The following is a 27,109-nucleotide window of genomic DNA, read 5'->3' as shown; positions in this document are numbered from 1 at the left end:
AGGAACATCTCGTTCCTAAGTTCCTATGATCCAATAGATGTTGCCATTTGTAATATGATTTCTGAATATGCGAAAAAATGTTTGGTTTGAAATTGGTAGAAAACGATTCAACCGTGATTCATATAAACTCATTTTCGAAAACTTTTCTGGAAACAATACTTGATGAAAAACCATTTACGTATTCAAAAAACACTTCATTGTGAGATTTTCAATACATTGTTTCACAAAAACGCCTGAAGAAGCTATTGTACAGCGAAATATGTGTTGTTGTTAAACTATATAGTGGAAATCTTACAGTAAAGTGTTTCTTGAATATCTTATTAGTGAAATAGCCAGTTTATGTACTTACTTTGTAAGTAGAAACGATGTTATTTTTTCTTAAGACGCCAGCTATAGGATCGACAAAAGACGCATCCAAGGCGATCCATAGTAAAACCAAACATTGACCGCCGAACGAGATTTGTCTTCTGTCTTTCACAGCAAGGCAACTAGTCGAAATCCATCATATGTCTTATCAGTGGTACAAGGCTGAACCACGAATGTAAGGAAATGTCAGCCACGGCTATTCTGGGTGGAGCGCATCCGAAACGTTCCCATACCTCTGGCTCATAAATCAGGCTGAATTTGACCGATCGCATAAGTTACGTTGGCTTTGAGGACCGCTGTCATTTGTGGCATAGTCGCATTCACCTGCGACTTAAGAAAACCCCACAAGAAAAAGTCACCTCCACGTGGGATGACCCTCAAATCCAATGTGGCTAGAGCTGTGTGGCACGTAGCGCCATTCTGTTGAAACCACATGTCAATGTGGACCAATTCAGGTCAAAAGAAGTTGGTGATCATCGACCTATAGTGCTTGGGCTTGATAGTCATGGCCTGTCCAACGTTGTTCTCAAAGAAATATGGACCCATGGCGCCGTCAACCCAAAATCCATAGCAAATAGTCACTTTTTTGGAATGCATTGGACGCTTTTTGATCTCATGCGGATGGGTATCGTTTTAAATTCGTCAATTTTGTTGGTTCACGTACCCATTCATCCAGAAATGGGCCTCATCGCTGAAGATGGTTTTTCGATGAAAATTAGGGTCAGTTGCCAACTGCTCCAGAGCCCATTCAGCGAACACCATTCGTTGTCTATGGTCGTTTACCTTCAGTTCCTGGGTCAGTTAAATTTTGTACTGGTGCAGGCCCAAGTCACGACGCAAAATTGCCAAGTTGTGGTCTGTGAAAGGCCGCGTTCTTGTGAGCGATGCGAAATTGACTGCCTCGGATTCTCCCGCACACTCTCACAAACAGCGGCGACGTTTTCGACAGATCTCGCGTTTCGTTGACGTACAGTTGTTGGTCGATCGTTTACTGAACCAGTGAACTCAAATTTATCCACCGAATTGCAAATAGTCTTCTCTGTAGGACGATAGGGCAACCGTAAAATTGGCAAAGCGCGCGGTATGTTTCCCGAAAAGAACACCCATTTTGACAAAATAATGTTATTATTTGCTCGGGTTGTTGAATGCTATATCCGTTCATGGTGATTTGGCAAAACAGAAAAATTATAACTAATTTGACAAATGTATCTTCAACACGATGACCGTTATCAATTGTTCGGAAGTCTCTGTTGGAAGACTCTATATATAGAGGTCACTTTTGATATCTCAAATATCGAATCTATCTATCTATCTTTCGAAAAACTACACTTTGCTTCGAATATATTTTTAGGTTAAAGTCAAGTTTGATAAGGATTGTATTTCTCAGAATGTAATATTGCTACCATAGCGAGAATGAAACATATTTGGTAGCCAAAACAGATTCTTGGAAAACTGATGTTTGCTTCTTGTCTTTTGTTAGAAACTATAATATAATTTTTCACACTCAATTATCTCTAGACTCTCTGAACTCTAGTTTTCGATTTCATTGAAATCGTTTTACCTAAAGCAAATTCAAATCCAAGATAGAGTGGATGTAAACATTGACATGCCCTAAGCACGTGATATTGAAAATCCCAAGAATTGGCCAGGGTCGTATTCAGAACCAACATCTTGTTGATCGCAAATGCTATATCATACTTAGGAAAACTTAAAAATATTTTCATTGGATTTTTCACAGCGCACTCAAGCATACATGAAGAGAGACGTAATTATTTCTTTATTGATAATTTTTATTTTATGTAAAATCAAAGGGAATATTAATCAAAATTATTCAACTGGATGAATTTGTCTCTTCATCAGTAGTGTCATCCTCACCAATCTGAATTATCAGTGGCTCGATTTGTGCCTCTATTATGTTATCAAGCTTCCACATCTTTGTCTCGACTTCCGATATCACATGCCGAACACACTTCTCCCATTTCTCCGCTGTGACTCTTTTCAAAGCCTCATCAAAAAGTAGTTTGAGATCTGCAAATTTGAACGTGGTGTTATGCTGACCTACAAAATTCTTCACATCCGCCCATATCAACTCGATGGGATTGAGCTGGCAGTGGTATGGAGGCAGGCGAAGGACAATTTTGTTTTGGCCTGCTGCCATCTCATCGACTATATATTTTTGGTATTCAAGCTTGCGCTCCTTGACAATTTTTAGTAGCTGTACTCTTATCATTGAGTCTCCAGATGGGGTAGAACTTTGGAAAACCACTGTTCGAATGATTCACCGTTCATTTCTTCGTGATAATCTCCAGTTTTCTTCGACTCGAAACACCACAGCCCTTCAGCAATAAACCCTTTTCTCATTGCCGATGTGACAAATAATAAGGCGTTTTCCTTTACCTGAAATTATGAAGAGGTAATGTAAGTAAATAAAACAAATACGAGTGTTACTTTTTAATATAAATATAAGTTTACCTGATGGATTTGTTAATCCGGTGGATAGTCCATCCAGAAAGGCCCTCCTAGATGAGGTCACAGTTTCATCGACCCATACTTTAGGGGTAGTATGACCAGCATTAACCCAGGTTCCATCCATATAATAAATTGTTCTCTGTTGTTCCCTATAATATTTAATTTTGGTCAAATACTCTCTCCTCCATAACACAATTTCTTCTCTATCCAATAATAAACTATTGCGCCCTCGTTTTTTCCATAAAAAATTCAAATGTTTCAATACTTTATGGAATGTTAACCGCTTAAAACTTGGCAATAAAACATCTTCATTAATTTTGTGTGAGTGTGTTTCTGTGAGTACTTTGTCTATCGTGGGTATTTCATTTCTGAAAAAGAACTCATGCACTTTCCTCCTGATTGCATGTTTATCAGCATTATCTATTGATTTTATAATGGTTTGACGATTCTGATTCGCATTCGGTTTGGAAAATGTATGATTTTGTTTATATTCCCGTAAAACATTGTAAATCGAAGCGCAACACACTCCAATTTTATCGGAAACTTTCAATACGACTTCGTCGATGTCTCAATTTCTTCCATCTCTTTCTTGAACACATTTAAAATCACTTCTTTCATCTCAACACTCAAATGTCTTTTTTTGGATCGTTTCCTGGCTGGACTCAGAGGATAGCTCACAGTGTCAACAGTAGTGTCTGTACTGGACATCTTGGAAAACAATTTCAAACAATATACTATAACGCACGCCACACAAACACGCAAACGACTGATTACAACCCTGTGCTGGTACCGAACTCATATCAAGAAGGCGAATTCACCAATGAACGCTGCCCTTTCAACCTGACAGTGGGCGATCACGTGAACATCACGCTTCGGTTTTGTTTTGTTTTACTCTATCTTGGTTTTGGATATACTTTAGACATGTAGTATCTAGGTATGTTCTTCTGTGTTTTTTTAAAATTTGTCTGGAAAGTCTTCTCCAAATCTGTTATCAGTACTTAGGATTTCATCGAGGAAAGGTAATATAGGTACCTGACATTTGGAAATAGTCATATAAGAAACTTAATTTTAGGTAACTTCATTTTTTACGGTTGCCTTTTATTCGTGAAATATCTGCACAAGCATTGCCAGAAAGTATGCAAGAAATGAACACAATTCTTTATAAGCATGTTTTTCTTTATTTCGATAATTTCCTAACGAGAGCAACTCGTTTGGCAACGTTGACTGCAAGTGGGAGTCTATTGATAATGACCTTCAACTCAAATGCATTGGCCGCGACTTGAACTGCAGCGAGACGACGAGAAAGTCCTTTGTTTACAAACGTGTGTGGTGTGTGAATTAGAAAAATTCCCACAAAAAAGATAGTTTACCAATGTATTAATTACTTGACAATAATGGTGGTAAATGCCCAGGGATGCTGGCTTGTTGCTGAGACATTAATTTGTTTAGGTCTGGAACGGGAATACGCCGCTGAGTTGCTTATTTAAAATCGTCAGGGTACTTATTAAAGGTACTTATACCTCACTGGTCGAGTGTAGTCCGGATGGATAGTTGCAAATTGCGCTTGTTTCAACTTATGTGAGGTAGGTAAGTTAGGAATTAGTCATCAGTCATATTTATGTATATATAAGAAGTACGTACATAGTTTACGAAAATTTTAGTCAACAATTTAGTCATTTATTTTGAAAACAGAAATGTATATCGATTGGAATTCAGTTTTATTATTCTTGCCCTCACTGTGGAGATTTGATTACTTTCACAATTCAGGGATAAATGTTTTTCACTCATTTGACCCTAATCGTATCACATTTCTTCTAAATGTGATTCTACATTCACACCAATCAATTTCAGAATTAGTTTTTCTTTTTTAAAAGTTATTCAAAACACTGTAATTTTTATGATACTTCAATGTTCATTCATAATTTTCATTTCTCAAAGTCCAATTCATTACAGGGTTACATTTCTCTGATAATCAGATTCGTTCCTTCAATGAAAGAAGATACAAGTTAGAATTCATTAGGGTAACATGGACTACTTTCAACGAAATTCGACTAGTATCACTGTTCCAACAAAATAAAGTCTGTCCGCACATTGAAAACATATGGGTATCAACAATTTATTTGGACTTTGGTACTCATGAGGCAAAAGTAAGTCATCTCTACACCAATAGTAGCTTTAATGGTACTTGCCGTACCAAATTCACTTATGGAAAACTAATTTCCACTTCAACAATCTGATATGCCAATAATCAATTCTCCACGACAGCCAAGTTCATTGTTAACATTGTCAACTATGGAAATATATGAACGAATGATATACAAGAAATAAAAGGTACGCTGCGAAACTATATATTTATCAATAAAATATATATTAGAAAAATGTCAAAAACTAGAAAAATATGTATTGTAACAAATTAAAGAATTACCTGTCAAACAAATTTATTTCCGACAATATTAAACTAATTACAAACTAATTTATTTACAACACTTAGCAACTAACGCCTGATTTATTTCCACTATTTGAATTTCTTGTTTAGCCGCTCGATTCACTTTCTGGACTGCCCTCGTGGGTCGGGAAGCCGGGCTTATATAATGTAACGGTTCTTTCGAGAAATCTGTAGTCGGTTCGGTACTCAACTAGAATTTTACCGGCGGTTGCCGATTGCATTCCTTCGCATGTGTTTGTTACATGATACGGCCGGCATACTGGTCAGGGGCGGCTTCAGATTCGCTACAGTATATACTGGTTTTTTGAGTTCGGCAGAGCCGTACTCTTACCATCTGACCTGAAAAATCACTCACCATACAAACTAATCGGCTTCGTTATGAAGCTGGGTTTATTTGTTGGAGTGTGAATAGGTGTGAGCCACAATAAACCCTTGCGGGTTGCGGTGAAGGGTCTAATAGACCCACTCACTTTGGACCTAACCTAACCTAACATACTGATTGGAAAAAAGTGTTTTTTTCTAATCCAATGGTCATATGAAATTATTAGGTTGTTTCAAAAGTTTTGTTCGTTTTAATGTCATGTGTTTTTGTAGGTCAATAAATATTTATTCTACTGTGTCGTGGTATATAGTGATCGATAGAGAATTTTGTACTACATACATTGATGTTCATTTTTTCCAATCTTCTATCCATCTTCGAGAGAAAGATTAATCTTCCCCTCGAAGATGATCACTTGGTGATTGAAACAAGTGTAGAGGTGTTGAAAATAACGGTTTAGTGTTGGGATAAGACTCCAGTAATATTCATTACTACACCAAAGGTTCCAAACAGTGTATCACAAGTAACGTAATAGTTGTTTCGAAAGGATTGTTCCTTCTAGTTTGTATCTGAAAGAAAATTTTGTATATGCACTACATATCTCCATGAAAATTTTTCATTTCAGTTAGTTTTTTCTTCCTCTCTTCAGAAGTTTTCAAATCTTTTGATCAATGGTAGAGATGTAGAGAGCCAACAAGCTTTTTCTATAATAATAATAACATTTGTAAAAGTTTATGTTGACTGTGGAATACACCTTAATAGGAAATCTGAAACTGTTTCAATAAAGAAAAGACTAAGGCAATGAGGGGATTAGACTCTAATTTCATTCTACATAATAATGGAATATATGATAAATGAATGGTCAACAAAGGTTAGAAAACTATATGTATGATTATTAGAGCTCACCAGTTCTCCTTTTAATAATTCACATCAAAAACACTCATTAACAACTTTTGTATGTATTTGCAGGACATCACACAGGCACTAGAAGTGTGTTGCCCATCCTTGCTCTTGGAAAAACCGCGCTGATGACGGCAGTGACACAGAAATACGTTTCCGCGGTTTACCTTCTTTTTTGAGTTGAGTTCTACTCGTTTTGATTTTGATTGAACACACTCGTCAATATCTTCAAGTATTTAAATTATACTATACTATAATTAAATTATTACACTATACTATATTAAATACTATAATATAATTATACCATTTAGATGGTATGAATGAATACTTCGAAATAAAAAAATTACACAAATGAAGAGAAAAAAGTTTTGAAACTATTGAAGAGACCAATGAAATGTGATATTCGATCTAGAACGCAATCATCACAAACTACAGAACTGAAACACAGAACTTAAACCTTGAGTTTCAATAATAAACAACTGCTACCAACAAACAACACAATTTGTATGTGTGTCCATAGGACACACACACAAATTGGTATGGAACTGTCCAAAATGTTACTACAAATATAACGTTCGAATGTTAAAGTGGCAGGTCTTCTATTTCCTTTTATTATCGATGCGAGTCAACTTTCAGCGGTATACTCTTTTAGATACGTAACTGTCTTCTGATCTTCGATAATAGGACATCCCTTAAAAAAGTGTAGATACTGCTATAATATTGTTTTCCCTACGCCATATTTCAACCGACCTAACTTTCAAACTGTGCGAAAATTCCGGCAACACTGTCAGCATTAACATTAAAAGTCTGTTCAATGTCTACCTGTAAAAATCATTGATCATTGCATATCCCTACACAGTTGTGTGCATGATTTAGGGAGGAAGACCTAGCCAAATATGGGACGAAGTAATTGACAAAATTCTAGAAGAGGGACAAATAAATTGGACAGAATCGATGATATTGCAGGCAAGAAACAAGAAATGTTATAGGGATCTCGTTCCTTACAAAAAAAATCGTCAACCAAAATTATAGCTAGATATACCTACATGTTATGCATACACGAAAACTAAGGGCGGATTGCGAATTTCATTCAGAGATTCTTATTAATATACTTTCGATATTAGACAACACACATTAAAATCACCAATATTGAGTATAAACAAAGAGCCAATTCAACCAGTTATTCTTCATTACGAATGAGACTAATTAACTAACGTCCTTCTCAAAACACACCAGGCTAGCATGTGGTGCGGTGGGTCGGGTCCCAACTGAACAGCCGGCTTGCTGAACGTCGTAGTCGAACAGAAGGGCTGCCGAGCGGGCTGAAAATGTAAACGTACAGCTGCATCAGTCGTTTCTCGTCTACCGGAGGGGGTGAATTCGCATACGCACGGAAGAGCCGATTCCCTATTTTGTAGGTTCATTTCCGAAGTTGAGTCAGTCTGTGTTTGCAATTTGGGAAGGTTACACAAGTTCAGTTCGACAAGAGTGAAGCAAAGATGCTTTTTGAAAATGTTGCCGGTAAACTATATTCCCCGTACACGGTGCCACCGCCGGTCGCGGTTTTACCACCGTCACTAGTTGGGTAAGTGTCCCTTTTTTGGGCATTTTACTAACCATACATAACCTTTCTTCGCGCAGTGTTGCCGGATGTGCTGGTGTTTGCTTTGTTATGTGTTCAATGGGTATTTTTGTTTTAAAATTTAGTACTGTAAAATAGTAAATTTGTATCGGTATTTGATTATTGTTATGTAGATATTTGTTAAATGAGTCACGCCGCCGTTAAAGAAATTTTGTTTATACTAGTTGAGTGGAGGACAGGGAGGAATTGTGAACACATGTTAGATCAAATATTTTTGAAATGTATAACATGTTTGATAATCCAATCGACTTGTTTACTATGACTGCATGTTTTCGATATTCTCTTTGTTTCCTAAACATATATTGTAATTTCTTATTTAGGTAGGCTTTGTAAATATTTCTGAATAATTTTGGTTACTAGCTACTTTCATTGTATTTCTAGCAAGGTACATTTATCGAAGTAAAATGAATATTAGCTGTTATTTGCTGCAAAAATTTAATCATAGAAGCAGAATCCAACCAACTTGTTTCAAAACAGTTATAAATTAGTTATAAAATCATTGATCAGAATTTTAGCTTTGTATACCTGTCTAACCTATACTTAACTGTCTTCTGATCTTCGATAATAGGACATCCCTTAAAAAAGTGTAGATACTGCTATAATATTGTTTTCCCTACGCCATATTTCAACCGACCTAACTTTCAAACTGTGCGAAAATTCCGGCAACACTGTCAGCATTAACATTAAAAGTCTGTTCAATGTCTACCTGTAAAAATCATTGATCATTGCATATCCCTACACAGTTGTGTGCATGATTTAGGGGTAGGAGTGAATACGGTTTTTTTTCAAGCATATAGAGCATAATTTCAATGGTTTTTGTCTTTGTATTGTCTGGCCTCCCTCCCTTCTTTGTTCGATTGTTGAATCCTGCATCTGTGTAGCTTTTAGTAGCCGACAAACCGGCAAACACTGTAACAAAAACACAATATTCCGGTACGATTTTTGCACCACGCGGTGCATATTACTGAGTTACTGCTTTTGACGATGACTGTACGTTGGGGTTCTAATCTTCGGCTTCAGCTTACCTGGAAACGTTTACCTTTGTTACGGATCGGGCAAAAATTGCAAACTTCGGATTTTCTTAAATTGTAATACATCGGCAGGTAAATAGACGAGGGTACAGAACTTTGTCAGTTCAATTTGTTTGTATAATTATATCCAGGTATGGATACACTAAGTACCTGGAACCTATACACATCTCTTGAGTAATTTCTGTACTTACTTGTTTTACTACCTTCAATACTGGGTTTAAGGAAGACTGAGGTAATATCTTATATTTTCCCCGATAGTTTTCCTTTCACATCGGGATATATTGCCTTCATGTCGTTCAGTGCAGAACATACTCTTCAAATCTTAACCAAATATTGTCAGTTTATCATTGAGTAGATATTCTACTCCATCGATTTCAAAAATAAAATAGTATATTTTTCTGAACCTTCTTATGTGAGATGTCAAATTGAATTACTAATTTGTAGCAAAAACAATAATTTTATAAAAAATAGTTTCTAACTACATAATACATGTTTCTCACTTATTTTTTTGGCTTTTGACCTTCCACAATTTGCAAAATCTAAACTCTTCAGAGGTTTAGATTTTGCAATACCTTTTCAGTATGATTTTTTTGGTTTGCCCTTCATTACACGTAACATATTCTCTATTGATATATAGCTTTGTTTATTTTTTAGATTGTGGAAGATTATAAATCGGAAAAACAAGAAATGTCTTTCAGATAATACATAGTTCTATACATTTTCATACAAGTCTTTTGCTAAATCAATATTTTCTACGGCGTACCTACCTACTGGAAATCATGACTTTTATATTTCTCTTGAAAAAGACATTTTTTGATATTCAGACACAGAATTTGTAAAAATATCTTCCGCTAATCAGTTTTCTGTCAACTGGTATTTTCATATATAGCCCCAGGTCATTTATATAGATTAGATCCCTGATGAACAAGTGTTAGGACGAAAATTGATTCCAATCTGCATCAATTCCAATCTTGAGAAAAACTGTCCAAAAAAATAACATCGAGTTATCCTTATTTCTCTAACAAATCGGAATCAACAAAATCATGCTGTTATATTGAAATAAAACGTCTCATAGAGAAATTCAATACTTGAAAGAAACTGACTGTAAAAGATGAATATCTAAGATATTACTCTATAATTTTCAATTTTAGTTTTTTCCCATTTGCAATTAAAGAGCAAATCACAAATTTTGTCTTTGGAACCAGGAGTAGTAGTACGTCGAAATTTATTTATGTTTTCGTGATAATTTTATTCCAATTTCAGGTTGATTTTTGTTACTATTTTTATGAACTTTTTTCTCATTATATCCAAAACCTAATATTAAGCTACAGTGACGTATCCAGGATGTATTCCTGTTGAGAGCCATATATGAAATGAAAACAGCCTGAGGGTTTTTTTATCACCTCCCTGAGGGGCGTTTGCCGCCTTTGCCCCCTTCAAATACGTCCATGTGAAGCTAACATAATCCCCAATTGAATAAAGGATATTTGAACCATGTTTGTCAGAGATTCACTTTTATTATATTATACTAAGACCTCCTTTGTCATTTTCTTGATCCAAATAGTCCTGATTCAATAAGTGAGCATGGACATCAACCTTTAAGTTAAGCGCCATCTATTGGATTGACAATGCAACTAAAAACTGAAGTCCTAAAATCAAGCACCGCCTTAGGTCTCATCAGTAGTGCTAGTTTGAATCACGAAGTTCAAGAATTTGATTTGGTTTGAAAAATAAATTCGGCGATAACTTAAAATAATAATAATGAAAGATGTGTATTTACTTGGCAGAGTTTAGCATAGCTACTCTTCCCTTTAAATTGATGCAATTTCAAACTTGACATTTTGATGTAGTTTTGCTAGCCTAAAATTCTCAGTATATTCTGTTTTGTTACATACTGAAAGATATTTCTGAGACAGAAACAATTTGGTTCTGTCTTTGACGAGGTTAGTGCATAGATGATTTTTTCGTATGTGACAAATCGAACCACATAAAGAATTTCAGACTCTCGCTTTATAATAATACATAACTTAATGAAAAATGAGAAAGGAAACTTTCTATATTTTTTACAACTTTTATTTGTAACTATAGTTACTTACTGCAGTTTCGTCCTATATGAACTTTTTGAAACTAATACAGTAAAACTCTTTTAATTATTATGAGTTTTATTGTATTAATTTGAAAATGCCCATATAGGATGAAACTGCAGTAACGATAGTTACAAATAAAAGTGGTAAAAAAACATAGAAAGTTTCATTTTTCATTTTTCATAATGATCTACCATGTAGTGGTTTCATCAATCAATTTCTATAACTTATCAATTATTGTACTAGAAGTTAACGGTGAACATTCTATTTGATGTTTATGATTCAATAAAAAATTTTCTACAACTGTTAAGTTAGCAGAATAAGCATGACACTGGTAAATTTTATTTCAATACGATTTACTTGTCTGGGTCTACCGATACCTGGCTGTTGGGGGGAATCCCTATAATATTAGGTATAGTTATTGCCAAAGATGTGTCAATAAATATTCGATAAACAAGAGGAATATCTCAAGGTTGACCGTCATCATTCAACAAACAACCATGAAATACAACAAGACCACAGTTGTCTTAAAATTATGCGATTTCTTCTTATTATCTATTTAAGGAAAGACTGCCGACTTTGAATGTTGTTTATAATTTATTGCCTCAATTATGAATATAAGTCTTGTCTCGTAATCTTGAAACCGCCAGATAAATTTTCATTTCATTAATCTGAACGAATGGATTTTTTGATGCAATAGTTCATGTGCATTAAACGCATGAATATGAAAATAGTAACTTCATTGAAGAAAAAAAATACATTTAAATAATAATCGCCTTAGAGATATAAGTACAGCTGTTTCTATTTGACTCTGCAATACTCATAATCGAACGTCAAAAAGAAAACATTTGAGTACACTTAACTTTAAGTAACCAAGATTATTTATCAGTACATATTCTGGAGTAAGTTTTCATAACTTCCATTTCTAGAATACGCCCAAACGAGTAGGTACAAGCTTAGGCTCAGTTTTCAGATATTTAATTTTTCCAAAGTTGTGTATGTGCATAAATCTGATTGGTTTTCCGTGTGCATGATTTTCAATTGAATATTCAATTTCCCAGTCTATTTTTGTAAAAATGATTGCCATAGAAGGAAATAATGAAAAGAAATCTTTTTTGTTACATACTTTGATACATACCGGTTTCTAGGAATAAAGAACTTTAATAAAAAACAGTATATTTGAGCTACTATAGGTATAGTTCAAGTAAACGATATAGTGCAACCTACCTTCCAACAGCCCCCTTTAATAATAAGAATCACAATAACTATTATGTATGTAATAAAAATATATACAATAATAATAAATAACTATAGGTGAGTGGGAAAGTAGGGATTCAAATAACAGGGTGATAAGTGAAAATATTTCTGAATACTACTTACTCATATATATATATATATATATATATATATATATATATATATATATATATATACAGTGTCACACATTAAGTCCGCATCAAATGGGATTTTTTTTTGTTCATCTCTTCAAACAACTTTTGATATCTCCATCAGGTTGTGCTTTAAAAATTATGCCAAATGACATGCATATGACCGATCAAGTGATTTTTCTTCCCTGTCAAATTTGACATTTTTTCCAAAAAATGTTCAGAAAAGCAGTTATTGCTCGAAATTTCGAAAATCGGTAAAGAGAAAAGATGATTGTTTTTTCATTTTTTACCCATATACCAATTTTTAGCTATCTAGTACAAATTTAGTTTTTTTACAGTTTTTCGAAAATTTGACATTTGCCGATTTCTCAAATTTAGCCAAACCTCAACAAAGTTAGTGCTTTATGCCTAACTTATCTTTCCAACGCATTTTTATTACCAATTGCAATTCTAAATACAACTTATTTCGCAAAAATTTAAAACACCAGAAAAAATCATGCCAAAAATGATGCAAAGTTGATAGAGTTTTTAAAAACAGATAAATATTTCAGTTTATTTCTACTTTTTGCGAAATAGCGTGATACATAAGCATAATTAAAAAACAATATCAATGAAAAGTCAATAATTTATTCTTTACTGCACTTTTCAAACAGTTAAACTTTGGTAGCAGGTGCTTTGGAAGCACCTGCTACCAATAAAATATCGGCTGATTTTATACTGGCCGTCCAAAATCGGTGTGTGTGCAACTAGCGTAACCTCACTTCAAATTTAATTTTTTAACTTTTCAGCCAATCATAAAATTCTGTTATCCAATACAAACCGTCAAGTCTTACGCTAGTTGCACACACACCGATTTTGGACGGCCAGTATAAAATCGGCCGATATTTTATTGGTAGCGGGTGCTTGCACACTCACCGGATTTTTATCGGTCAAACAATCAGTTGCTTTGTTGTCGTAATTAGCACGCACTACCAAAAGGAAGTTAATGCGTAGTAACTACAATTTCACCGAGCATTCGAGACCGGAATGGTTGGTAAAAAGGTAAAAAACGGTGAGTATGCAAGAGTGTATTTAGTTGTACGACGATCACCGGTTGGCGTGTATGCAAGGTCCCGTTCCCACGTGGTTCATTATTGGAATTTGGACGACCGGTACAAAGTCGGCCGTCCAAAATCGGCCGATATTTTATTGGTAGCGGGTGCTTGCACACTCACCGGATTTTTATCGGTCAAACAGTCAGTTGCTTTGTTGTCGTAATTAGCACGCACTACCAAAACGAAGTTAATGCGTAGTAACTACAATTTCGCCGGACATTCGAGACTGGAATGGTCGGTAAAAAACCGGTGAGTATGCAAAAGTGTATTAAGTCATGTACGCCACTACTTCCCGGTACTGCTACAGTGGCAGTGGACGGCTGCTCACCGGTATTTTACCGGCGACGATCACCGGTCGGCGTGTGTGCAAGGTCCCGTTCCCACATGTGGTTCACTATTGGAATTTGGACGACCGGTACAAAGTCGGCCGTCCAAAATCGGTGTGTATGCAACTAGCGTTACAGTCCACGTAGACTAGTTTGTTGCCGGTTCATTTCTTGCAGTTTTTAAAGTACATAAGAATATAGTAGATATATTACTAAAGGAACGCCATCTGCTTTAGCAGTCATCAACATATTTCGAAGTTTCCTATATGCACCTCAATCTGTCTGTTAAAAATCTGTTTTTCGTTACCCACCTGCCACCGCTCTATGAATGACAACCCTCAGAAACTTCTGTAGCTAAGGATCAACGGGCTCTAATCTTTCATCGTAGTACTGTGAAAGGTCATAGATTCATTTGAAAACTGGGTAAATTATAAACGATAAATTATCTAATAAAACTTAACAGAAGTACATGAATAATGTACATTAAACACCGCGATAAATACATACAAAGTAGTGACAACCTTTAATGGTCCAACAAATTACCTCTTCAATTTCTATCACAATTCTCGGCTAGTCTCTACTTAAGGACCTAACTATGATGGAAAAACTTTTTCGTTTTTTTTGTTGATATTCGAATACGTCTTCAAATAAACTTTAAGATAAACTTTTCGATCGTGAATGCATTTTCTGCAAAAGGAATAATAAATAGCTTTCTCCCTATAATTTATCTTGATTGTAATTCCGGTTCTGTTGGAAACTTTGGCAAATGTTCAAAGGATTACAACTTATTCCACATCCTACCAAAGATCGAAAATAGTTAGTTTCAGATGTGTTCTCAGAACAGTTAATGGTCAATTTAAAGTAATGTAAACTCTCTCGATACGAGGTTCAAATCGACCACATTCCCAAGTTTTCAAAAATTGGTATTTCATTATTCTCGAACTATACAAAGTGGCAGACGAAAACGAAATCGATGCGTTGTCATACGCTGTCAGCAATATATTGTACTGATCATGTATAAGGATGAACAGTATACCTCGGTATTTTCGAATCGACTACCGCCCAGCTTCGCACAGATAGCATCGTCTTATTTCAATCAATTTACACAAAACGAGTATCGTCATCCCCTTTCCATCAAGATACCGTGGTCGATTTTATCGTAGCTTTGCCGAAGTCAGTGTAGATAGAATCAACTTGGACTTGGTTATCCATGGCGTTCAGAATGTATTCTGAGTAACAAATTAGATTTACTTGTGATGCACTGTTTGGAGCTTTCGGTGTAGTAATGAATATTATTGGAGTTTTATCCCAACACCAAACCGTTATTTTTAAAACCTCGACACGTGTTTCAATCACCAAGTGATCATCTTCAAGAGGAAAATCAAACAGGTTGATCTTCCTCTTAAGATGATCACTAGGTGATCGAAACACGTGTCGAGGTGTTGAAATAACTGTTTGGTGTTGGGAAAAACTCCAGTAATATTCAACAAATTTGGTAACAAATAGAGCTTCATCAATTTGTCCTAAAATGGATAAATGTCAATGGTAGTTAGAGTTAGAGTTTTTTTTTAGAGTAAAAATCTATTACACATAGTAGATGTGTAAATGTTTCGGGTTGATTTTTTTAAATTTGCGCCATTTCTACTGTTTTAAGATACATCCTTTATTTAGTAGATGATTGGAAAAAAATAAGGGTGCTGTATATTTTTTCAGAAATAACTATTACGATAAGCAGTTCAACCCAGTTTCAATTTTCACAGTTTGTTAAGGACTGGAAACAACTCCAAAGCTTAATAAACCCGGGATGGTTTTGTATTATGAATAATAAAGTCTTCGAATAATCAATAATAATCCAGAAGATTCCATATCATTCTAGAGTGTTCTGGAATGTTCCAAAAGAATCTGGGATGTTCCTGAACGTTTCAGATTATTTCCGAACATTCCACAATATTCCAGAATGTTCCGAGATGTTCTGGAATTATATGCAATGCTCTCTAATCCTCTCGTTTTTTCTGGACTGTTTTAGAAATGTCTAGAGGGCAAAACTTCCAGCCCTTATATTTTGAAAAGTACGGTCTTCGGGTAAAAACCTGAAATTTCTTCGTGGATGAATTCGTTTCTAAGTTTTATCGGCTCGGACATTGTACACTGATGATCCATACTATCCATGATAATAATTATAGAATTTTCAAATTTTATATTTAAAACGGTTCCGCTATACGGTAGCTCCATCAGTTACAGTACAATAGGGAATTAAAGTAGGTGAATGATCGATACAGATACCTCAAGTATAATTCTGCACAAAGCTTCTTTAATAATATGGCATTCTTTCTGTAATAGCTACATCGTAGCTTGTAATTCTCTTCTTTCTATTGGCTAAATTTAACAAAATGTCTTTTTTTGAACAATGATTAATCTCATTAGATGTTGAGGTGCGGCGTAAAAATAAATCAGTATGGAAATCATCATCCGTGCTTACCCGATAATAAAAACTACGGATTACGAAAGATGTCTTGTGAATGATGGAATACTATCCCAGAATTGTATCAAAATATTATTTTCCATTTATTTCTGTTTGAGGAAACTTGCACAGAAATGACATTTTTTGTAAAGTACTAAGCTGAAAAACAATTCAGCAAATTTGCTGCAGCTCTGTTATTTTTTGTTAATTTCATTTCCTCCAATAAAAATTCACTACCATACAAATGTATAAAATGTGAACAAATCCAAGATTTTCTGGATGCAACTTATAAAGTTGTGCAACTTCAAAATAAAACTTTCAATAATCGGTATTTACTCGATAGAAGGAATTATTTATAATGCCATTACAAGCTTCTAGAATTTCAACAGGAAACTAAGTCTAATCTCCTGTAACCAATAAGGATTCATTATAATTTTAAGGCTTCACTTACCGTTCGAGTTTCCAACAACCAATATTCAAGTTACTGCGTCGAACTGGGGTGAGTAAAGAAAATTAAAATTGGATGGAATTTCCTTGGAGATATCGAGCTACGCTCAATCTGTGATTGATAATTCCTGAGATATGTGAAGATCTGTTTTTTTTTCTTCCTTTTTTTAAAACCTCGCCTGCAAAGATCTTCTGTATGCATGTTTCACAGCCCAGCCTTTTCATTTAATTTTTAATACGATGTACGGGTGACAGATTATTACAATTGCCGCTAGTTTCTTGACCTCACCGAAAATCATAAGCATGCCGGAACAGTATAAAACCGTAAACCGTGTTATTAGCATTAAACTCCAAAAATTCACAAATAGTCTAATCAACAAGTTCAAAAACATAACAAATAGAGATAAAGGTTCTAAAAATATGAGCGATAGCTCATTCGATTCGGAATCACCTCTGGAAAAATGTTTTTGAAGGATTTTGGTGCAGGTAAAAAATTGCAATTGTTATTAACAAAATACGATTAAAAAAATGGTATTAAGTTTTTTAGTAAAAACTCAAAAAATATTAAATTTTGAGCAATTTTGAAAAAAGCTCGTTAAAGAGGAGGTAATTTCCGATAAAAAAGTCCCGAATCCCGAAACATCTCCATTATTTATAATTTTGATTTGACGTTGAAAATAGGGTTCCGGGCGGCTGTTACGACATGCGCGAGCTGCCGCTAAAGGGAGTTTATCAAAAGAAATAATTTTTTTATAACATAAAATGTCATTTAAAAATTTGAAAAAAATCTAGTATCTTCTTAACACTTGAATGAATCGAGTCCCGTAGAAAAAAAAGTTTTATCACCATTTTTCAAAAAGTTATTCAATTGTTAACTAACAAATTTTTTCCCAATCTCCGTTGGCATAAATAATGGGATAAAAGGTATAAATAATTGGCCCATAAATTTTAAACTTTGTGGAGCCCTTTTGATATAAGTTGATAAAAGTTCATAAAAATGTATAAAAATGTGTTAATTTGTTAATTATGATTATATTATAATGAATAAAAAAAAATTTGTGGCACTTTTTTTATATATAGCTGTTTTTATATACTTTTTTTTCTGCTTCAGAAAAAGAATATAACGTTGGTCAATATTTGTTTATAACAAATTTTTAAACTAATAAACAATTGAATAATAAATAATTTTTTGCCAAACTATCTAAAAGTGTAAATTATGATATTAAAAGCAAAATTATTTCTTAAATAATTATTTAAACAATCGAAATATAAAAAAATCGATTTCAAACAATTAAAAATTAAAATTAAGAATTTTTTTTTAATCATAAATATCTCTAGACAACAAATTAGCAAAAAAAATGTTTCTAAAATATTGAATTTCTCTATTTGTTTAAAACAATTTAATAAACACATTACGCAAAAAATTCATATCCTATGTTAATAATTGCCATTGTTTAATGTGAAAACAGACATAGCTAAATATCAATTGAAAAAAAAATTATCAACAATTTTTAGATATTTCATTTTGCAATAGTTATAAAAAATCATAATTAACAAATCAATAAATTTTTATGAACTTTTATCGCAGGATTGTATAAAGTATATATATCAAAAGGGCTCCACGAAGTTTAAAATTCATAGGCCAGTTATTTATACCTTTTATTCCATTATTTATGCCAACGGAGATTGGGAAAAAATTTGTTAGTTAACAATTGAATAACTTTTTGAAAAATGGTAATAAAACTTTTATTCTACGGGACTCGATTCATTCAAGTGTTAAGAAAATACTAGATTTTTTTCAAATTTTCAAAATGACATTTTATGTTATAAAAAATGCGTGCAGCGCACGCATGCCGTAACAACCGCGCGGAACCCTATTTTCAACGTCAAATTAAAATTATAAATAATGGAGATAGAGTTTCGGGATTCGGGACTTTTTTATTGGAAATTTCCTCCTCTTTAACGAGCTTTTTTCAAAATTGCTTAAATATTAATATTTTTTGAGTTATTAACGAAAATCTAAATACCATTTTTTTAAAATCTTATTTTGTTAATAACAATTGCAATTTTTTACCTGCACCGTGACTGACACTCACGGTTTCAACATTGTGAAAATAAATTACCAACTCATTATATGAACATTTGCCTGATAAACTAACTAGCAATTTCTACATCAGTAAATTCTCAGAATTATTAAACATATTAACTTGCAAGCATTCTAAAAATTGAGTTTCAAACCATTCTCTTCCAAATGTAATGCGTCATAGTCGTTCTCAAACACATGCTGCTTTAACAAAAGATAGTTTGTCTTCACATTCGAAAAAATACTTCTGTGTTCTTTTATTCTTCAGGGAAATGTTTTTTCCGTTTGGCCTATATACTCTAAAGTTTTGGTAAATAACCACAAGTCAACTTATATTCTCATATCTATCCGACTCTGAAGTTTCGTCTTCATTGTTTTTAGTAAATTTGCCTAAATTATTGTTTTTTCTGTGAGACACGTCCAAGTCTTTCTTCTTTAAAAAACAAAAAAAAAAACGAGCGATGTTATATGTGGGTTCATCAAAGTATGTCAATGTCCTTTGACGCTCCATTAGTTAATTATAAGGCTATTCTCTTTGTCTAAACATTCCTATTACTTGACATTATAATGTAGAGTTTTTTTTGTCGAAACTGTTTCGTTTTGTATAAGTGGCTGACAGGAGCTTAGCCCTGAATTAACCGTTGTGCCACACGTCTGACTTATCTTTGTTAAAACAAATGAAGGTAGGTAGGAAGGCCTAATGTGTGATAAATAATTGATTAGTGTTAGTGGATTTTCGATCAATACCGAACTCAACATGTAATGGCACGAAAAAGTTTTCCTAGAGCTGAATTATTGCCGATTTCACTTCGTAGGCATTGACTTTGAATTTTTCGTAGTATTCAGAGATATGGCATTTCCTTATTTAAAATGTAACAATCATAATTACTGTATGGTGGTACTTATTATTCAATATTTTTTTGTACCTTTGTTAACCTTATCATGGTTTCATATTAATAATAATAATAATAAATGGTCTTTATAATAAGTGGCGGAGTTTAGCAAAGCGCTATTCTTCCACTCAACCACGTTTGAAAAAAAAAGAAACATTACAAAAATAAGTGTCAATTTCAGGGACATCAGTAAAATGAAATACAAATGTTTATGTTTGAATCACTGTTGACTGAGCAATACAGTTTTAAGTTTACTTTTAAATGGCGGTAGTGATGAATTTTTCAAAGATTCACTGAATAAATTATAAATTGTTACAGCATGATACGTGAAAGATCGTTCGTAGATAGTGCTGTTTTGATTCGGAATGTCAAAATTATTGTTAAATCTAAGGTTTTTTGAATGTATCTGATGTCTGGGAAGGAGTTTTTTTAATCAGTTTGTGAATGAAACATGCGAAATGCAATTCCCTTCTCTTTTGCATTTTTAACCAATTTAATTGATTGATTGAAGGGGTCACATGATCTCTGTAATTCAAGCTGAATATTAATTTAATGTAGGCACTGTACTTTCTGTATTCTTGCAGAAGTTATGGAATCGATACAAGGGCCATAGACGACATCTTGATAATTGAACATAGATAGAATCACTACGTCTGAAAGGGTTTGAATACAGATGTTTCAGAGTACCGTACGACCTTTGAACGATAGTATTGACTTGATGAACAAATCTGTGGCTGTAGTCTATATGATGTCCTAAGCATTTTATTTTATCAGTCAATTCCACTGAATGTCCATCAATAAACAAATCGATATTATCTATAATATATACAAAACAATCGTTTTTATGTGTTTCATACAATTGTTGGGAATCTTGTATGATTCAATATAGTTGATGAAATAACTTGTGAACTTAACATAGGTACCTACATGTTGTTAGATAGTGTTACGACACAACATACACAGCATAATCAGTAGATGTTGAACGAATAAAAGACAAACGTTACTTTACCATTACAAGTTATATCCATTGTCCAATCACATCACGCAAAATACATCAATGACTCATACTCTTAATGGACACTATCATTTGCACATTGCGATGTTATTAACAGACAAATATAAAGTTATACCAGCATATGTATCGGTAACCTAACCCAGTAGATACCAGATGCAACTACTACTGAAGAAAAACATGCATTCCAAATTATTCAAGAATATAATAGTTGAGTTTTTGAAGCTACAAAATCTAACCTGCAACTAACTTAGCCTACACTGTATACAGGAAAATTTCTTTTGAGAATTCAAACTCAACGTATACTGAACAAAACAATAACCACTGAAGGTATTTCCGAGGGTATTCCTTTGACATACGAGGGTTGTCCTAGAAGTACCCGGCCCAACAAAGAAAACAAAAAATTTGGAAAAAAATGTATTTATTTTTCTACATAATCTCCTTGCAGTTCTTTACAGTTTTCTCAGCGATGCTCAATAAGTTCTAAACCGTTTTTAAAATAAGAACTGTCTTGCTCCTCAAAATAGCCATCAACTGCCGAAATAATTTCTTCATCGTTGGAAAATCTTTAATCACTGAGTCATTTTTTCAAGTTTGGGATAAGAAAATAATCCGAGCGGCCTATATCTGGCGAATAGGGTGCATGAGGTGGTAATTCAAACTTTAATTCGTTGATTTTGGTCATTGCTGGTGCATTGTCTTGATAAAACAACACTTTTTTCCCAGCTAAATGCGGCCGTTTTTGCTCGGGTTCTTCACTCAAACGTGTCAATAAGTTCGCATAATACTCGCCGTCGATAGTTTTGCCATTTTTAAAGATAATTAATGAAAATTATCTCGCGCGCATCCCAAAAAAACCAATGCCATGTCCTCGCCTTCAGATGAAACGGCCTTCGCCTTCTTTGGGGCCGGTTCTCTCTATCGAGTCTACTGTTTTGATTGTTTTTTTGTCTCTAGTATAAAGTGATTGACCCATGTTTCATCCATGACACAAGAATTCAGCTTTGTTGTGTCGCTAAACACTCAATTGAAACATCTCCACGACACTGTTTCGCTTGAGTGTGAGCAAACGCGGCACCCATTTTGTACACAGCTTTCCCATGTCCAAATTTCCAAATAATATACGTTTTGAAATGTCTACTAAATCTGCTATCTCACGCACTTTCAGTCGACAATCATTCAGTACCGCTTTGTGGATTTTCTTCATCGTTTCTGGAGTCGTTACCTCATTTTGAATCGACCACTGGAATGCTCGCCTTGGCAGCTCGTACGGCCTCGTTTAAACTCTGCAACCCAATATTTTACTGTCGTGAACGAAGGAGCAGACTCACCCAGAGTAGAATCCGGTTCAGCTTTTATATTGGTTCAGCTATGGCTTTTCAAATATAAATATTGTACCACATAAAGATGACCAATTTTCTCTATTTTCACAAATTTACCGAAAACGTTCGCTATTGATGGTGCCAAATAAATCCTAAACAACGCAGCGTCTTCAAACTTCAAACAGATGCTTTGTAGATTGTAGATACTGTGATACTTTTCAAACAACTACCGCCATCTCCAGGTCAGGCTGGGTACTTCTGGGACCATCCTCGTACTCTATACGGCGATAGCTTTCAGTTTATGGTGTCAATAATAGCGCAGTGAGTGAAAAATTGGCGCTGTGGTAGATGGTTCACAGAATAATCATAAGCCTATACAGAACACGAGGCCAATTACCATACTAGTCGATGCCATTGATACAATTAGCACAATGTAAGATCTTGACGTCTATTGTGTAGAAATGTGAAGTACAAAGTATCCTGGAGTTGCTGCTATCTACAGACTGTGTATCTGAAGTCTATACACTCTAATACGCCACTCACGGCACAAGATTTCCGTATTTTACCAAAATACTGAGGCTATTGAAGGAGATGAACTTTCAAAACCAGATGCTGACCAGATGCTTCCTTTGTTTCTGAAATCTCTTGAGCAGAAAAGCAGATGCATATTTATGTTATGGTCAAGATTGTTCTAACATTTTTTGACTTGAATTTTTTCCTACATTGTGTTGTTTAGTATCCACCTGTACTTTTAGAAAACAAACTAATTAATTCTGATAAGATTATCACAATTAATCAATCTTGTACCTATTTTATGAAAAAATTTTGCTTGAAATTCATCACAAGACATCTTCCTGTCATGCGGTTTTGTTTTCCTACTCCTCCGGTAATATTCGGTTCTACTCTCATTCGAGTCTATGGCAACTGATGATACCTACGAAAGGTGGAAACAGTGCTTTCTGGTGTTTGATCACGAATGCTCTGTTTTAGCGATGTGGTCTTAATCATACATGAATATGAAAAAATATAAATTAGTGTTTGAAAAAAATGAGATGGTGTTCGAAGCTTGTACAAATTACGAAGTACCTGAGAAATTTTGAATGATATTCAGAAAATTAACCACAACAAAAGATACCAGCAACAACATACCTGAGTTTGTTTCTTTGAAACTAAGAACTTCAACTCCTCATTCACAAGATCCTCCTTTACGAAAAATCTTCAGATTTCAATTGTTCGAATGAAATTGTGGATTGTTTCTTTGTTCAATAATTTTTATCTCTTGATACATTATACGTTCTGGTGAATTACTGATTAGGTACTATAAGTACATTTCTAAAACAGCAATTTAATTTTTATTTTCTGCTTACTCTATAGTGGGATGAAATTTCACCGAAACTTTCTATTGCCCCAGTGTTTACCTTATTATTTTCCATACATCGCGATCATTGGCGTTAACCTGATGTTTATTTCATACTGGCGAACCGCCTCGACTCCGCATGGGTGCAATGCTGATACTAAATACATACATATAAAAGCGTGCCATCGCTGCTAATCATAAAGTGCTACAAGGCGAAACGCGGCCTTCCACGCATTATTTATAGGCATGCGCCGCCGGCTCCCTGGCCGGTACCGCCACAACCGTATGCCCCTGCATATTGATCTATATTGAAAGCACAATGTATTTAAGGTACTTAATTGGATAAGGATTAATGCTGTATTGCTTAAAATTGCTTCGTAAAAAAAGTGAAGGATAAAAAATTGTTATTGTGGTTATTCCTTAGGGATATAATTTCAGTAGAGTAGCTGTGCTAATTTGAAATCAAGTCAATAGAGCTACCCTTAGAAGATAAGAAGGTGCGCAACAATTTTCTTTCACGACTAATTTTGTATTCGACAATTAAAACAATTTATTTCATTAAGATTATTGCAATGGCCTTGTTCAATTTAAAGAGGTAACATTCAATGGGGATTTTTATAGATCAAATTGTGGGGAATGACAAACCTTACATTTATTTTATTTTATTTTCCATACAGACTTAATAGCCTAATTACATGGAAATTCTTATTACAAATTGATTGTGTGAGGTTACTTTCATACACTGAAAGATTTATTTTCAAACTTATACTTTACGATCACAGTTATATTTCTAATAAATAATTAATAACATCATATCTGAAACCTGAGAAGGAATTACTGAGATCTAATTTCTTTTTTTAAATATTAATTTCATTTAATTTACGAAGCATGGTTGAGAGAGGACTCAGATCAGTTATTTTCTACTTGCCTTGGATAGTTTAAAAAGACTTGGACTTCTTGTAGGATACTGAGGAGCATTAAAATCTATAAGTTCGAGTATGTTTATATCTGTAATATTGTTGTTTATCACCTTGTATAAAAACATTATTTGTGTTACATCCCGTCTAGTATATAGAGATGATATTTTGAAATGCTGCCTCAAATCCATTGATCTGACTTTTGTGTAATCTGGCCAACATGTTTTTCTTTATTGTATAGATATCTCAGTTTCCTATTTTGTATTTTTTCGATTCTGATTAAATGCATCTGTGGTTGGGATTTCCAAATGAGCGAACCAAATTCTAATATTGGTCTTACGAGTGTGATATAAAGATATTTTAATCGTGAATACGTTCACATACGAATAGCTAGATCTTAAATCCCAACATGTTGTTAGCCCTTTTACAAATTTCATCAAAATATTTCGAGAATGATGAACTGTGATCATAAATAATCCCAATATCTTTCACTTCGTTTTTTCTGTCAAGGAAAGTATCTCCAATTTTGTAATTAAATTCAATGGGGTTTTTTCGCAAAAAAAAGGTAACGATTGTTTGAAGGTGATTGACAATGTTTCATGATGAATTTCACTAGTTCGGACTTCCATTGTCTAATATATAAAATGATTTGAAATCCCTGAGACACCTAAAAGAGAAGAATTAAAAAATGAATAGCTGAAAATAAAAATTATATCAAGCAAAAACCTGAAATGAAATAACAGTGAAATAAAATACAAGTAAAAATAGAACAATTGAACAAAAATTAAATAAAAATAAAGAAATGAAAAAAATAAATAAAAATACAAAGTTAAGCGATTCCAAGTCACGTTAGTTCACTAGTTAGTGAACTAGTTCACTAGTTAGTGAACTAACGTGGCTTGGTATCTCTTAACTTTTTATTTTTCACTAACTAGTGAACTAACGTGGCTTGGAATCTCGTAACTTTGTATTTTTATTTATTTTTTTCATTTCTTTATTTTTATTTAATTTTTGTTCAATTGTTCTATTTTTACTTGTATTTTATTTCACTGTTACTTCATTTCAGGTTTTTGCTTAATATAATTTTTATTTTCAGCTATTCATTTTTTAATTCTTCTCTTTTAGGTGTCTCAGAGATTTCAAATCATTTTATATATTAGACAATGGAAGTCTGAACTAGTGAAATTCAAAAGGTAACGATATTACATTTATCAATATTGAAGTATAATGTCTTTTTTTAGTGCAACACAATCTCTGACGGTTTGAATTTCTTTAAAGCATTTGAAATCATCTGCATAATTGAGTTTTTGAGGTATTGCCACAATATTCCTGGGCCTCAAATACTGATGAATTTCACGAGAATTTAAATTGATAATTTTACCATACTGAACAAATGGATCTGAAAAACTGAGAAAAAGAAACTTTTTTTGTTTCCTTCAGTGTATGCTAGTTTCATTACGTTATGCCAATTTTTACTGTACCAATTCATATTATAAAAACTTGGGAAACCATATTGAGTCCGTGTTTACTCCCAAACAATACTTTAGTCAAACTTGCGCACTTTACACAAGTATGTTCCTTTTTCAACCTCATTTCGACAGCAAGTATGTTTGTGTTTACCCACCAAACAAATTTTTACGATAAACATTACCGAACCAGTTTGGTAAACAAAAGTGGATCATCAAAAAGCCATTGCCAAATCGCTTTATTCAACATCAGGGAATTGATATAAACAGGTCGTTGTAAGTGACTATCGAACAAGGTGGGAGTTGGTTGGAATTCCGTGGCTTAGTTCACTTATTTGATTCGCATTCCTTTTTCCTCTTTTCTTCTTTGCATCTCATTTCTTCGTAGGCGTTATACAGTTCGGGTTGTGGTGGAAAGGTTTGGGTGAAGGTCAAAAACTGTAGGACCAAAAAAGATGCGTTAGAAAGTGATAGTTGAAGTGATGGTCTAAGAAAGGTATTTATATATTTCGATTTCACGTTTCGTTATTGGTATTATTTTAGATATTTGGAATGAACCTTATTCCCTCAAAACATGCTGTTAATCAACGCTATATAATAATTTAATCTGTTACTTGAAGGTTTTTTACATTTTATTTTCCAAAATATCTCAAGTATGAACTTAAAGAACATCGAACTAAAAAGTTACAATTATTTTTTTCAAAATAAGTTTAAAACAATAACGAACGAAAAATACTAGTATTATTGTGAAAAAAGCTACGAGCGCTTGATATACAAAAAAATATGGCTCAAAGCGCCCGCGCTTTTTTCACATTAATACTACCTAGTATGTTTCGTTTGTTGTTTTAAGCTTATTTGAAAAAAATATTTTTAACTTTTTAGTTCGATGTTCTTCAAAAGCGTGTTTTTTAGTCTTTTTAAACTATATTTATTTTATCTAAACTTCGGGATCAATCAGCCGTATATTGTTTAGAAAAATGACAATTGATATTTTCGTACATCGCCATCTGCCCGCGAATAGATCAAGCAATAATGTCGGTAAATTTGTCAAATTCAGATCCCGAGCTTGATAGTTACAAACATACA

The 27,109-nt window shown here is 33.8% G+C and overlaps 2 protein-coding genes across 12 annotated transcripts in view; one reads left to right on the top strand and one right to left on the bottom strand.

Annotated features, from left to right (window-relative positions):
* msi (RNA-binding protein musashi) overlaps window positions 1–27,109 on the top strand; it is a 398,619-nt gene that overhangs the window by 330,144 nt on the left and 41,366 nt on the right. For 2 of the 11 annotated variants that reach the window (XM_023160103.2, XM_074169630.1), the window contains exon 1: window positions 7,761–8,085. The exons of 6 other annotated variants lie outside the window; for them this stretch is intronic. In XM_023160103.2, the coding sequence (XP_023015871.2) occupies window positions 8,000–8,085 (86 nt within the window). In that variant the 5' untranslated portion in view covers window positions 7,761–7,999. Of the gene's footprint in view, window positions 1–4,103; window positions 4,419–4,788; window positions 4,983–7,760; window positions 8,086–26,380; window positions 26,520–27,109 lie in introns of those variants that run through there. 3 more of the 11 variants (XM_074169629.1, XM_074169633.1, XM_023160104.2) reach the window with 3 other exon arrangements.
* Window positions 26,246–27,109, bottom strand: part of LOC111505323 (uncharacterized) — a 49,039-nt gene continuing 48,175 nt past the window's right edge. The window contains exon 6 of the mRNA XM_023160105.2: window positions 26,246–26,461. Coding sequence (XP_023015873.2) covers window positions 26,351–26,461 — 111 coding nt within the window. The 3' untranslated portion in view covers window positions 26,246–26,350. The remainder of the gene's footprint in view (window positions 26,462–27,109) is intronic.

Source organism: Leptinotarsa decemlineata, unplaced genomic scaffold (assembly GCF_025532065.1).
Source record: "Leptinotarsa decemlineata unplaced genomic scaffold, Ldec_3_MD MMD2_P_RNA_scaffold_5, whole genome shotgun sequence".
NCBI lineage: Eukaryota > Metazoa > Arthropoda > Insecta > Coleoptera > Chrysomelidae > Leptinotarsa > Leptinotarsa decemlineata.
The sequence above is the reverse complement of the archived record's forward strand: the minus strand, read 5'-3'. Positions and strand labels throughout refer to the sequence as shown.